This window comes from Marmota flaviventris, chromosome 5 (genome assembly GCF_047511675.1).
Source record: "Marmota flaviventris isolate mMarFla1 chromosome 5, mMarFla1.hap1, whole genome shotgun sequence".
NCBI lineage: Eukaryota > Metazoa > Chordata > Mammalia > Rodentia > Sciuridae > Marmota > Marmota flaviventris.
The window spans coordinates 81403820-81419522 of record NC_092502.1 but is presented as its reverse complement, the minus strand read 5'-3'; the positions used below and the strand labels follow the sequence as shown (position 1 = coordinate 81419522).

General features: G+C 34.5%; 1 protein-coding gene across 1 annotated transcript in view; it reads right to left on the bottom strand.

Moving 5' to 3' along the window:
- LOC114086516 (uncharacterized) overlaps positions 1–15703 on the bottom strand; it is a 110934-nt gene that overhangs the window by 90615 nt on the left and 4616 nt on the right. Inside the window, exons 3-4 of the mRNA XM_071612811.1 lie at positions 12288–14633; positions 5950–6141 (exon numbers count right to left, since the gene is read on the bottom strand). Coding sequence (XP_071468912.1) covers positions 5950–6141; positions 12288–14633 — 2538 coding nt within the window. The remainder of the gene's footprint in view (positions 1–5949; positions 6142–12287; positions 14634–15703) is intronic.

The following is a 15703-nucleotide window of genomic DNA, read 5'->3' as shown; positions in this document are numbered from 1 at the left end:
ATCTGATTATTCTTTTTCTCAAGAAATGCATAGCAGACTTGAATGTCTAAGAGCACTAGGGTGAAAGATTTGTCCATAAAACAATGGCTAAAGTAGACTAGTACTGAGTCCAAATAGCTGCAGGACACACTGGACTGGAAAGTACTGCACCTATTCTTTATAATACATGAAGATCACCCACAGTTAATCAAATTAAACACAAGTTTCCATTTGATCTAATTTCTTAGTTTTGTTAGATAGGAGTAAGTTCTAGTGTGCTATCACACAGAAGGATGACTATAGATAGCAGTAAATTGTGTATATTTTAAAAATCTAGAAGAAAAGATTTTAATGTTTTGGCCATAAATAAATGACAAATGTTTGAGGAAGTAGATATGTTTAACCTGATTAAAACATCACACAGTATATACATGTATCAAAACATCACACAAATATGTACAATTTTTATGTTTTTATGTATCCTTCCTTAAAATAAACTTAGTTAAAAAATTGTTCCAGGTAATAGTGGAAGGTATATGTAATGAATTCAAATTATTAATATAGAAATAAAATTATCACATTAATTTTGTGTGATTATTTACATTAATAACTATTTACATTAATGATTAATGTAAAATTTTGTTTCTGTTTTTCATATTTATAACCACATTGTTCATCCCTCCATTTCCTTACACTTAGTTCTTCAGATGGGTAGATGCTGATTAATGTTGGTCAATTGCAGTACACCTCAATAATTTTGGTTATACAGGTTTCAATTAAAACTGCAGTTGAATATTTCTTTAATATAAAAGAGAGAAATTTTAAGGTCTAAAGAAAAACAGAAACCAGTGAATACAGGAATTACAAGGGAAGCCATGCTGTGAATGTGACCCCTCATATTGCTTAGGTGCCCTCGAAATAGAAATACATAAAGGAAACTTCAAATTGTTTACATAATGTAAACCCTCTCCATGTTTCTCCTTTGATGTATTGGGAAATCCTATATTCCTTACTTTTAATTTTGTGTGATATAGTCTTGCAGGACCTAGAAACATAGGATCAATGTCAATTAATATAGTGGTTGCATACATAACACAAGATTTGTATTTGTACATGAAGAGAAATAATATGTTCAAAGATAGAAAGTCTATCAGACACAAAACCAAAAAAATAAGAATGGCAGTTCAAGATCATTGCTCTCTAGAGATTATCTAAGTAAAATAAGCCAATCCCAAAGAACCAAAGTCTTAATGTTTTCTCTGATATGTGAATGGTAATTCACAATAAGGGGCGGGGGTCTAGGAAAAAAATAAATGTACTTTGGATTAGATTGAGGAGAGTGAAGGAGGGGAAGGGATATGGGGGTAAGAATGATAGTAGAATGAATTGCACATTATTACTCTATGTGCATATATGATTACACAACAGGTATAACTCTACATCATATGCAACCAGAAGAATGAGAAGTTATGCTCTTTTGTTGTATGATGTATCCAAATGCATTCTACTGTCATGTATAACTAATTACAACATTTAAAAAAATTTTCATTGCTCTCTGGAAAATCCAGTTTGGGGCATCAGTCTTAATAAAATGTCAGGTATTTATTTAGAGAAGATTAGAGTACACTGAGAACAAAACTTCTATCTCCTTATTATTTGGACACTGAAACCTAAACCTCCTACTAATATACTTCTTCCTTTCTTAATTAGTGTGACCATATTCCACAGTCTAAACACAATTTTGCTCTTCCAAGAGACTGGTGATCAAACACTTTATTATAGGAACTTAAAAAAAAGACATAAAATTTTCAGGGAAAAGGACCAACTGATAGTTTATTCCCTTCGATTCTTTGAAATCTTTAAAAGCCTTACCTTACCATTTCCACTAGTCTTAAACTATTAATTCATGACCCTTACTCATTTCTAAGGAACCTCTCATATTGAAACACCTACCTTAAATCAAATTTTTAATTCTTGTTGAAATCCAACTTTGCCTATTTCACTCTGAGGCATTATCAAAGCTCTGTTGAGTGGATGATCCCTTTTCTCTGTAGGCAGTAAGCATTTGTGTCTTATTGGTAGATGTTTTGATGATACTTGATGGCATGCCATTCAACAGCAACAGAGAAGAGTACTGGTGCATCATAGGGTTATGGCATGAAAAAGATGGTACACTCTAATGAATACCTTGAGGTGAATTTAATAAAAACATTATTCAAAAGTGTGGACAGGATTTAAGGAAATCAAATGTCATAGTCTGAGGATAAGAATAGTTCGTCTAAGACAAAAATGATAGGGGAAGGAGCAGGTAGCTTTACCACAACACAGAGCCATTGAAGACAGTGTGAAGAGGGTCACTTTATGGGAGTGCGGCTTTAGAGTCAGCCAGCCTTTTGCATCTCACAGGGAAAGATCAGGAGCAATTTTTCCAAGACCTCACCCTCTTTGCTCCCGCTAGGCCCCTGCTGATCTCCCTCATTAGTAGAACTCAACAGAAAGTCAGAAAGGCCTTTGATATAGGTCAAAGAGATGAGACTACTGGCCAGAGAAAAAGGTAAGAAGGGCAGAAAAGAAATCCAGAGGGGTAAATGGAAGCAATTCTCTGGGATGATTTTTTAGACAGTGGAACAAGGAGAGATCACAGTGTCCTAGTTTGATAGAAATGCTAGAAAACGTGTGTGGGTAAGCCCTAATTCCTGCAGGTCTTTTATGAATACTGTAATAAGTTTAATTACACATATTTAGAAGCAAGAGTGGCAACTGAATTTTTATGCATAATAAAGGAAAGAGGTATTTCAAAATCCAGCAAAATATCAAACAGGAGATAAATGTTTTAGAGATAGAGGTTGTGTATGCATGTGTGTGTGTGTGTGTTTTATATGATCTATATTAGATGAGTTTAAAAACAAGAAGGAAATTCTCATTATGCCACAAATTGGCAATACCTGAAATCCATAATCAGAGTGTGCATTTGAGGAAATTAATTGATAGAACAATTAGATTAAAACTTTATATAAAATAATATTCTTAAAGGTATAAGAATTAGAACAATAAAAATTTCAGAACAGCATAGAGATTTTTTAAAATTAGAAATAAAATTGCTCAGATTTTTAAAGTTAAAAAAATAGGCTAAAGAGCAGGGAGGACTTAGATGAGGAGTGAATTACTAAATTGAATGATAGAGCTAAGGAATTCTTTCAGTACAGAAAGAAAGAAAGAAAGAAAGAAAGAAAGAAAGAAAGAAAGAAAGAAAGAAAGAAAGAAAGGAGGAGATGTACAAAGGAAAAATTAAGGCACATGGAGAATAAATGCAAAAGTTAAATGACCAGCAGAAGGGAATGCCAGCCGGACACATAAAAAAGGAGAGAACAAAGTTAATATTTGGGGAAAAAAATCTTGGGAATTTATAAGACTTAAACAAATATATGAAAAAAAATGAATTACCAACATGTGAGATCCCATGGAATGCCAAACAGGAGACAGATATTTAAACTACACACACTGATGCATAGAAAAATTTTAAAAAACCAAGAGTAAAGAGAAACCCTTAAAAGATACTAGAAACAAAATTGGATTAATGACAAAAGTTGTAAGAATCAGATTGGACTTAGACTTCTCATTAGCACCATAGTTACAGGACAACAATGAGCCAGTTTCTTCCATAATTTGAACCTAGAATTCTACATCAAACTATGCCAAGCTATCCCTTAAAATTAAGATGGAAGTGAATACATTTTCAAATATATAAGGATCCAGCTCATTTCCCACAGAATTTCCCTGAAAATGTTTTTAGAAGAATTATTATAACAAGAAGAAATATAAAGTAAATTTTGTTTGAAGTAATTAATACAAAAAGCAATGATGAGGAAAAGTTAATGAAATATCTAATTTATTATTAAAATATTTTTTAAAAATCTGTACCAAATTCTAGAATATAAATACAACAGTTGATAAGGGGCTGATAGGCTGGTAGAAGAAAGACATGAATATTAGAACAAATATGAAGCAGAATGATTATTTTATTGGAAGTCTAACAAAAAAGGTATATTCTCCAGGAATGTATTTAATGGTACATGGATAATAAATGACACTAAAAGAACCTTACATTGCAGTAAATTTGAAAATAAGAATTTAGGATTTCAGATCCTGAGGAGTTCTTGCTGCCAAATAAGAAGGAACTAGGAAAAAAATGGACATTGATCAAGGGAAAAGAATAAAATGTCTCAGGGCAAAATAGAACATTCAATTTACATTTCTCATTGCTCACATGTGCTGATAATAACAGAACACAATGTTTGGTTATTCAAAATAATTATAATTGTTCCCCCTACATTTTCAGCCCTAGCCTGTGCCAACACTTCAACTTCTTGATAAGTTCTACCACTACCTTCATGAATTATACTGGTGTCATTACATCAGCCTGTCTGTAAGTCAGGATCTAGGACACTCACTACTGCTTTTTCTTGAAGTCATTCTCTGTATCACAATGCTGTTCTGTCTTTTTTATTCCTCCCTCTTCCCTCCCTCCTTCCTTCCATCCCTTCCTTCCTTCCCACCTCTAACTAAATGAACTAATCCCTCTCTATTTTTTTTTTCAATGTGGATTTTCACTTGAGTTGAGTTTTCTCAATGATGTTCTATCTTCCATTGTCATTTGCTATTGATTCAGGGACTGAAGTATCCACTGATTTTAAAAATGGACTGTCAATAGCAAGAGAAACAGTATCTCACTAAAATGCACATCCATTTAAAGATATTTCTCATTTCAGAAATGTTAACAGAAGAAAATGTGTGTCTTATTTTTTTATTTGTTCTAGTTAGTTATACATGACAGTAGACTGCACTTTGATACATCATACATAAATGGAGTATAATTTCTAATTCTTCTGGTTGTACATGATGTAGAATCCCACCGGTCATGTACATAGGGTAGTAATGTCTGATTCATTTTACTATCCTTTCTGTCCCCATATCCCTTCTCCTCCCTTCACTCACCTTTACCTAATCTAAAGTAACACTATTATTCCCTAAGTGCTGCCTGCCATTGTGAATCAGCATCAGCACTTAAGAGAAAACATCTGGCCTTTGTTTTTTTTAGGGTTGGCTTATTTTGCTTAGCATGATACTCTCCAGCTCCATCTATTTACCAGCAAAGGCCATAATTTCATTCTTCTTTAAGGCTAATATTCCATTTTGAGTGTGTGTGTGTGTGCGTATCTCATATTTTCTTTATCCATTCATGTGTTGAAGGGCAATTAGGTTGGTTCCATAGTTTAGTTATTGTGAGTTGAGCTGCTAAAAACATTGATGTGGCTGTGTCATTGTAATGTGCTGATTTTAAGTCCTTTGGGTATAAACCAAGCAATGGGGTAGCTGATGGTGGTTCTATTCCAAGTTTTCTGAGGAAATCTCCATACTGCTTTCCATAATGGTTGCATCAATTTGCATTCCCACCAGCAATGTGTAAGTATACATTTCCCCCACATCCTCACCAAAATTTATTGATGCTTGTATTCTGACTGGAGTGAGATCAAGTCTTACAGTAGTTTTGATTTGCATTACCACATGCACCTCAGATAGAATATTAAACTTGTTACTTATAATCAAATGTGTTTATCTTATCCTTTTGCATTATACATACTTTGTAAACCAATACAAATTCCTTAAAGTAGGACACACATTTAATTTCATAAAAAACCCTATAGATAGCTTTTTTTCTACATGAAGAGAAAATGAGCCTTAGCAGGCAGTTGTACTTTATGAAGAAAATAATTTACATAGGAAGGATTTTTTAATAGATAACAGAGAGTTGATTATTCCACAAATGTCATTCATATTAAAACTTATAATCACCATGTTGCTATGTTCAAACAGTAGTTTATGTTGCAGATAAAAGCAACTGGATGGGGGAGTTTGGTTAAGATTCAGTAAACTGCTGCCTTTGCTTAGGAAAAGGAGCTGACTACTCACTGGATCCTTCCGTGATGTTGCTGGTGAATGAGCTCCCTCCTGTTGAATTGCATCTTCTGCCTTCTCTGAATTGCTGCCTCCTCCTGGCCCACTGGTCTATTGCTTCTTCCTGGGAACCATCACTGGCTCTTCCACCTCTTAAAGCCGACTCCTGGGAAAACTTTCCCAGGCTACTGATTTCCAAATTCTGATCTAGATTAAACCACATAGAGTATGAAAGTTAGACAATATTTCAAGATAAAATGTGAAACAGAATCACAGTAGATCAGAACTAAAACATTTAATTTCTTTATGATTCATTTACTAAACTTGTATAACATAGAGGGAGAGAGAGAGGGAAAAGTGCATACTACGCAACTTAGAAAAACTAGACTTACATTGGAAAAGGGTGGATCACCAAGCTTTGCTTTAGGTAGATTCAATTCAACAGAGTATCAACAATTCTATACTAATTACCATGGAGGGGCAAAGTACAATTTGTAAAATATATATGCTAAATTCTCAATAAAAAGATATTATTACAATTACAAGCCAGGACAACGAGTTTACTGCTGAATTCTAGTACTTACAGTTTGAATTCTATTAATCATGATACTTTTCCTGCTGTGTATGTTTGTTCAACATGATGAAAAGAAAAATTCATAAATACATGAAGGCATTGTTAACTTTACATTTGTATAAATAACAACTTGAGATACTTTATATAGTTATAAACTATTGATATTTGTCATCACAAGCAAAGATACTGTGTACTATAAGAAGGATAAAAATTACAAATAAATGACCACAATACAATCAACTTTAAAATGAAAACTGAAAAAAGCACAATTAAAAGAAAACCAAATAGGAGAACACATAATACCTAGAAAGATATTTTATATATTAGAACTTGTTAAAACTTCACGTGATTTTACAACATAGATTTTAAAAGAGGCCAACTCTGGATCTTTATTTTTACTCTGTTCCTAGCAGCAAATGAGTTTTACAATTTGGTCTCTGTAAAAATGAAATTTATTAATATAAAAATTTGTTCTAAGAACTATTTAAATGATAAATGGGATAGACATTAAATAAATAGCATTCTTTATTTATATATATGATTGTTAAGGATTTGTTTTTATTACAATTTAAATTCATTTGTCAGGGCTAAACAGATGGGAATGGGAAAGGATCATTATTGAATTTACCTAGTTTTCCATAACTTTGTTGTTGACTCTTATCTCTTTCTTGGGAAAAGAAAGAATGACAGAAAAACTGCCTTTATTCTGTAATTTTTAGTTATTTCTTCATTTTAATTTTTGTTGTACTAGTTATTAGGACCTTAACAATGAACAAGAAAACTTTCACCCTCTGGAATATTACAGTACTGGAACTTTAAAAAATGTTACAAAATGACCTCTAGGTATTTTTTCCCAAAACTTCTTCTAGTTATGCCATTTGTTAAGATTAAGAGCTCATGATGACAATGAAGGTATCCATTAAAGGGACTATTTTCTAATATCAAATATTGCTGGGGTGAAAAGAAGTCTTATGAACCTAGCAAATGGTGTATGATATAGATATGGCTCTGTGGTATTGTATCTGTGCTTGTGATGACAGATATCAATAAAATACCTTATCATTGCATATAAGGGAAGTCTCCCTCTAGGACTTTCTTATACACTAAAATTAGGAGAAAGTATATGCCCTCTAGTATGTTTTGAAATGTAAGTTGAGAATTTCTGAACAACTGACCAAGTATAAACATCACTGCTGTTGTCCAGCTTGGAATTTGTAAAATCTGTTTGTACAGAATATAGATGTGATATGGTCCAACCACCCTCTACAGCTCAAAACACTTCTACAAAATTTCTACCAAGTAGTCATTCAGTCTAAGCTTAAATACTTCCTAGACTCAAACTTATTATGTGTGAGTCAGCCTAATCCTTGTAAACTAAAACTTGTTAAAAAGGTTTTGCAATTTGAATTGAGTCTATATCTTAATAATTTTCATTCACTTGTGTGTTTATTCCTGATTCCATGAATGCACTGTAGATATTTATTGAGCCTTGGAATCAGGCAATTTTCTGGGGCTGGAATGCAGGGACTTAAGTCTCTTGAGGGGCTCTGTTAAAATATGCACTGTCACTTGATGGGACAATACGTTAATTCATTAAAAAACACAGAATTTTATTAAGTGCTATGGTTGAAGATATGTGTCTCTTCAAAATTCCTATGTTGGAACCTAAAGCCAAATGTGGTAGTATTAAGAAGTGGGGCATTTAGATAATGAACTCCTGAGGGCTTTGACCTCATGAATGGTATTGATATCCTTTGAAAGAACTAAAGGGGACTAGTTAGGCCTTTTATACTCTCTGACTTCTGCCATGGGAGGACAGCAACAGGGTGTCATCTTGGTAGCAGTAAGAAGATTCACCAGATGCCAAATGCTGACACTGTAATCTTGACTTTGTCAGCCTCCAGAACCATAAGAAATAAATTACGTAGTCACTGACATTTTGCTATAGCAGCATGAATGGACTAAATGCCTAGTATGAGTGTGAAAGTGGAAGCTACTACCTTACAAGCCAGGGGAAGGCACAGGAAGTGTGTGAGAAGACCAAGAAAAAGATGCAGATCTGGGAGGAGACCTTCTGGAGTAAACCACAAGCACTGCAGCTGGACCAGGCACCTGTGTTTGTGCATGGACCAAGAAATGTTGAAATATGCACATGTATCGAAAGATCCCAGTTTCACCCTGTCAATCTGTTGAACATTATCGCAACATTTGTAGGCTTCTGCAAGGAAAAGAGTAATTTTCATTTCATCTTTTTATTCTTTTTTATTGTAAATCTTTTTTTAAAAAAAATATTTATTTATTTTTATTTATATATGACAGCGTGGTGCAGAGCTTGAGATCCCAAACTTTTTTGATCTGTAGTCTTTTACACCTTTTTGCTTCAGTATGGGCTCTTGGAATTGCTCCTTTTTTAAAAAAATATTTTTAGTTGTAGATGGACAGAATGTCTTTATTTTATGTGGTGCTGAGGATCAAACCCAGTGCCTCACTTCTGTGAAGCAAGTACTCCACCACGGAGCCACAATCTAGTCCTTGCAATTGTTCCTTTGAAGAGGTACAGGGCAATAAAATATCTTATTCATTGCATATAAGTTTTGTGTCATGTTACATATAAATGCCCATTTAATTATGAATATGTCTTATGCCATATAAAATGTCACCTAATACTTCTCATTATCTGTCATTTTATCGTGGTTGCTTAGTTTTGGTTTCCTCATTAAAATTTTTTTATGATATAGAATTTCTAGTTCTTTGGTTTAGATCTTATATTTCAGTTCATTTAAAAATGAAAAAAATCAGTCCTTGAGCAAGTATTTTTTTTTAATCCCACAAACACACAAGCCTTATAGTGAAGAGGAAGAATGCAGTATTAAGTTATAATAGATTCAGATGGAAATCCTTTCCTTAACATTATGCTGGCTCTGTTGCCTCCTGCTACACCCCACACCTATCTCCTCTCATTTATCTAGTTCAGAGATGGCATACTGTTTAACTTGCACTGTGTCTTCCAAATTTTATAGCATGGAGATTCACATGTGAAAAAATCCATATCTCCAGGTATCTTGAAAAGTCAGAAGGTCTGGATGTACTAGACTGCACTCTCATTTCCTTAGATCACTGTTTTGCCAACATTCCACACTTTCTCACAGGCAGCCTGTTTTACTCATTTACATTTCCTGTCTGGCTCCTGTAGATAGTCTAGTTTGTAACTTGCAATCTAGTTAATTCCCAAATACACATACACGTTGGAAGACACAACATAAATATTACAGTCAGCACTCATGTCAGGGATTCTTAACCTGAGTTACAACATGGATAGATTCTGAAGAGTTAGAAAGCCTGTTTGAAAAGGTAGACGTAAGTTTGTGCCTATATCAAATTTATGATTTATGGTACAATAGCCCAAAGGTGTCCAAATTCTTCAAAGCAATTCACGGCCTGATAAGTTTATTCAGTCCTGACCTGAGGTAACAGTAGTATACTTATAATTTTGTTCAATAAGATGAAAAGATACTCATAACTCTAGGAGAATCAAATACATGCAAACATTTATAGATTTATAGATTTAAATAGCTTTTCTGCAAATATTTTAATTGCTGAATTTTTATCCTGCTTAGAGTGTGTGTTTGTGTGTGGGTATATGTGTTTGCACATACACACAAGTGTAGGTATGTGAACAGGGAATTGCATAAAGATGCCTGATACGACTTCTCTGCATTTGTTCTACAAATATTCATTGAGTTTGTACACTACAGGACAGGCATTGTCTAATGCTGTGGCTATACCAATAATTAAAAGAGAAAAAATCCATGCCTTCATGAAGTTGACATTCTCATTGAAGAAAATAGAACATAAACAAAATAAACCAGTAAAATATACAACATATTAGAAGGTGAAAGTGCTATGTCTGAAAGTAAAACATGGAAGAGGGATAGAGTTTGCCTGGGTTGGAACAAATCAAACTGAAATTTTAAACTCAGTGATCTGAGAAGGGCTTACTGAAATTGTGCTATGTGAGCAGAGAGATGAGATGAGACTGAACCTGTGGACATGTGGAGAAAGACACAGGTAGTGGAAGCAGTACATGCAAAGAGCCTGGGATATTGGTTGGAAGGTTCTAGAAACTCAGGTAGGTCAATGTGGCTGAAACAGAATTACTAAGGGGAAAAGAAGTTAAAGATCAAGGGAGAGAGCTGTAGGAAAAACCTTTTGATGAACCATAGTTACAAAGGGAACCAATGGCTGGAATTGTTTACCAAACGGGACAATTTCTAAGTTTATTGAAGGGTTATCTCAGTTTGGGGTAGATTCTGGCTTGGACTTTGATTGTTTTAAGGAAATGCGTCTTGTTAGGAGAGAAAGCACAAGGATGAGCTTGCCCCTGGATGAAAGAGTTGTTCAGAGAGATATTCATCCAGGTAAACAAACAAGTACTCTTATTACATGCTTCTTTTTCAGTTCTCAATAACTAGGCACTGAAGCAAATGTTGGAATTGATGTCATTGATCCTGATATCTGGAGTTACATTGGCATTGGGAAACAGTAGCTGTGATGGATAATCTTTGCTTGAGGTTATTCATATCAGGCAGGTGACTCAGAGGTTTTGCATTGTTTTAAATAATTTATTTGTTTACAAAACAAATTTCACATTTTATGCTAACATTTATGCAATCAATTATGCTTTTTTATGTTTCTATTCTTAAAAAATTTTTTAAAAATTTGATTAATCATTAACTGACAAATTTAGAAAAACAACAAAGAAAAGATAGCTTCTCCAATAAGTTTTAACATTCCAAATCTTATTTTTGAGCACTGCAGAGTATAATTGGTCTGTTAGCTTCCTTATTTACTTACTTATTTATTTATTGGTGCTGAGGATTGAACTCAGGCTCTTCTGTGTACCAGACAAGCACTCTGCATCTGAACTATATCCTCAACCCCTGTTTTCTGCAGCTTAGAAGGCAATTTTTACCCATTCACGATGTATTTTAATTTACAATATAGAATAATGATAATAATAAATATAAAATAATTTGGACTCATTGAGAAAAATAAGAGTCTTTTATAAAGTGACAAAAGGAATATTGTGATGATCCAAGATTGAAAACAGACAGAGAATATTATGTAATTAGAAAAAAGCTTCCATCTTAGCCCTTCTTGAGGACTGGAGAACTTCTGGGTTCTATCAATGGTTTGAGCAGGGCCAGCCAAATGCACAAGGGAGACCAGAGGTCTCCTGGAAGTCAAAGGCCTCATGGATGTCTCAGTTTGTATTAGCCCTGATTGTTTCTGGTTTTTGTCCTTTGCTTTAATTGCTATTCCACACTTCCTCCTGAGACATCTATAACCCTGTTTGTAATGCCACAGCAAGGTTTTAAAACAGTGCTTATTATATTCTTCCCATTCTTTTAAACATGCTTAGCTTGCAAGAAGGAACAATATGGTGGATTATTTAAGAGTGGCAAGAGGCTAACATTTCCTAGAAATTGATCTGGCAATACATCAACTTCTTAAAGAGAAATTGATTTTTTTAACTTTATATTAAACTCCAGCATTGGTGATTTTTCTATGCACTATTTATGGGTGGAGTGGGTTATAATGTAAAAAAGCAAGCTGATATATGATTGTTCATGTACATATAACTCTATAATACTCTATCTTGGACAAAAAAAGAAAAAATCCCAAGCAATTAAAAAAAAAAAAAAACACCTTACCCTTAAGACTTTCCAAGATTCAATAAAAAATAATGAAAGTTAAAGATTCTGTATAGCCACTGTACCTTTCAATGCCTTTTGCTTCTGGGGAGACAGCAATATGTCTATTTGATGATAGTAGTTTTCCTTTGAGTCATTTTTGTTCTCATCTCCTTCAGAATCTTGTCTTGTTAATGCAATTCTTTGGCACTCCCCTGGCTCCTGTTGAAAACTGGTTAATTCAAGGCTCTCTTTGTCTTGATTACCACATTGGTCTGCATCACTGTTTAGTGTTTTCTGTATAAGAAACAGCTTATCCGTTACACACACTTTGCAGCTGGACTCAGCAGTGTTTGGTGGAAAGTCCATTTGAAAACAGTTTTCATCATGATTCTCACTGGGTAGGTCTTCAAAATCTCGGTGGCATGCATTCATTATCACTGGTATTAGTTGGCGTTTTTCTTTTTCAATATTCTCCAAAGAGCTGGGTGACTCTTTGGGGGTTCTTATTCCCAAGGGACAATTAGAATCAACTGTGTTTTCTTTATCATTTTGAGTAATTAATCTTTGCTCTAACTTATCAGTTATGAAGCTCATGACTGACACTTTTGTTCTGCTAGGGGCCATTGTCTCTGGATGATTTTTCTGGGCTTCTGTTTGGTCCCATTCAACAGTGGTGTGGCTAATATTGTGAAGTGAATCCTCAGCAGCTAGGCTGCTGCAGGATGCAGGGATGAGGGTTGGACTCTGTGTACTCTTTCTTTCCAATAGTTGCTGTGTGTTTGCACAAGAGTCACCATGTATAATGGCTTTTTTAATGTCTGTTTCAGTCATATCACCATGCTCTTTCTCATGGTCTATCACAAATTCAGCACAGTGGTTAAAGGAAAATGTATGCCCAAGGGTATCTTTGGGTTCTAAATGTCTGGTGGCCAAGTGAGAAGGACTGAATGAGGTAGAAGACTTCAGAGCATTTTGACTAGAGGAGAACGATTTAGAATTTGAGTTCTCACAGCCTTCTGTGGATGAAGTTTTGTTGCCTTTGCAATAGATACTAGTTGCCTTTTCTCCCCAAAGCTGAATGCTTAGAGAAGACAGAGAACAAAAGTCAGAGTGTGAGACATCTTGAATGGGAATGATGTTGGTAATGGTACTTAGCAAATGATTTGTTCCATCTGTGCTTTGCTGTGTATGTGACTCTGATGTGATATTTTCTGGGATAGCGGAGTTGTTTTTTCTCTCTTTATCCACATTCTTAGGATCCTCAAAAGGTGTTTTAATCAAGTGTGTATTATTTAAACATGTGGTCTTTAGAGTATCATGTGAAGTAGGAAGAATGTTTTTCTGAAGAGCATCAGCTCCAGAGAAATGTTTCTTCTTGGGGTTGTTCTGACTAATTTTAAAAGCCTTCTGCTGAAAGATGGCAGATTCTCCCTCAGAATCATCTGAGACTGAAGATAGTGTATCAGACTTATTTTTTTCTCTTTTGGGAGTTGAGGTTAAAGAAACCAGAACTGTGTCAGAATTCTCCTTCTGAATGGTGCACTCAACAGACGGAGAGGCCCCTGAACAATCTGAACTCTGGTGCTTGTTTTCAAGCTGCTGCTTTTCAGGGTACTTAATATCAGATTGCAAAGGAGACCTGAAAGTTTCTGTAGTGGTGGGATTGGAGGGAATGGTTCTGTATTTGGTTATTTTCCCTCTTCTTTTTGGATGAGTTATGTTAATTAATACATTCTGTTTCTTACTTATGTATTTAACCTTAATTTCTTTTCCTACAATGCTTACTTTCAGTGAGGGGCTCTCAGTTCTGGCAATTTTCCCCTGTTGAGGTGACACCTCAGGTTTTATTTTTTCTGCCAGTGTATTATTGTGTTTAGGAAAGCATCTCCTAAATGTGTAACATCTCCTAATAAACCTGGCAGAGAACGGCTGGTGACATGTTGGGCATAACTTTTTTGTTGGGAACTGTGCTCCTGTTTTACAGAAAATGCTTTTCTTGATTTCTACTCGCACATTGAAAGCCCCACATTTCACTTCTGTAATAAGTTTTCCGTTTTCTGCTTCACAGTTTTTTACTGTGCTTGGGAAATCCTGTAGTGTAATTTTTCCTGATAATGATTCTTCACCATCTTTAAACATGACCACCGGTAATGCTTTCTTTAGTTGGTGCGAGATGGCCAAAGAAGGATCATCATCTTCTTCCCCCCTACCTATTTTGCTGTCAGATGGAGGTTGTTTCTTTTCTTCAGGGAGAAAAGAGGAATTTTGCTTTCGGTTCACAGAAGCAGATGTATGCTCGTCTCTGTTTTCCTTAGATTTCCTTAATACACCAGTCTGATGAAATGTAGCTTTTGAGGTATCTCCTTTGACTTCCTTTTCAAGTTCTTTTGTATTTTTTTGGCATGCTTGATCAGAAGGCTGAGATGTACCTAAAAGAAGAAGAAGAAAAGAAAAGAAAGAAAAGAAAAAAACATTTAAATAAGATGAAACATAATGCATATCTTTTTATATCCTTTATATTCTTTTGTAGTGTAATTAACATTTTTTATCCATTTCTAGTATGTCAATTTATTTTCCACAAAAGTTCACTTCTAGTAAGTATTTATTTTTAATTCTCAGAATGAATAATATCATCCGTTAGTTTTAGGAAATAATAATTTAATTAAGCTTTACTCAGAAACAACTTCCAAAAGTGGGTGAAGTGAAAATTTCAAAAGAAATGTATGCAAGTAATTTTTAAATGCAACTTCTTAATAAAGAGCAAGTTGCCATTATATATATGATAACAATGGCATTATGTTACAGGCTATATCGAACTCCATATAAGGTGAGATAGTGCCACTAAAGAAGATGTGAGTAATGAGGATCAAAAAGAGCCAAGTATGGTTTCCAGGCAACCTTTCAAACATGTCTGACAGAATCCTTTGTCCCATGCCTTTTATGGGATATCATTATGAACTCCAATTCCTAGGACATCAACAGGTGAAGCAGGATAGATGACTTCCTCTGCAATTCAGTTCCAATCGAAAGCGGACATGTGAGAAGGGACCCTGGTATTGCTACATCTTCTCATTTTCCAGGACAGAACAAGATTCTGGATTTATTATACTGTGCAAGTCCTCCTAATTTCTAAGAGTTGGATCAAATTAAAAAACAAAACAAAACATCTCTTTTCAGGTGGGGACCAAAAATATGTAGAAACCAGCTTTGACTTCAGTATTGTCAGCTTGCAACTTGTGCTTCTCGGCTTTTTAAAGTTGAAATTGTGACAAATTTGTGAAGCTGAAATCAAGGTACCTTATGTAAAACACAGTGGGGAAAAACAGAAAGATCTCACATTCTATTTTAAACTACATCTCAAGGAGGTTATTTATTAAGGAAAAGAAAGAAGAATGGGCAACAAGTAAATAATGATGCCATGGAAATTGATAAACTAGGTGTCCAAAAGGTGATTCTTAATAATCTGATGAAGTCTAAAAATTAGAAGCTATCATTTATA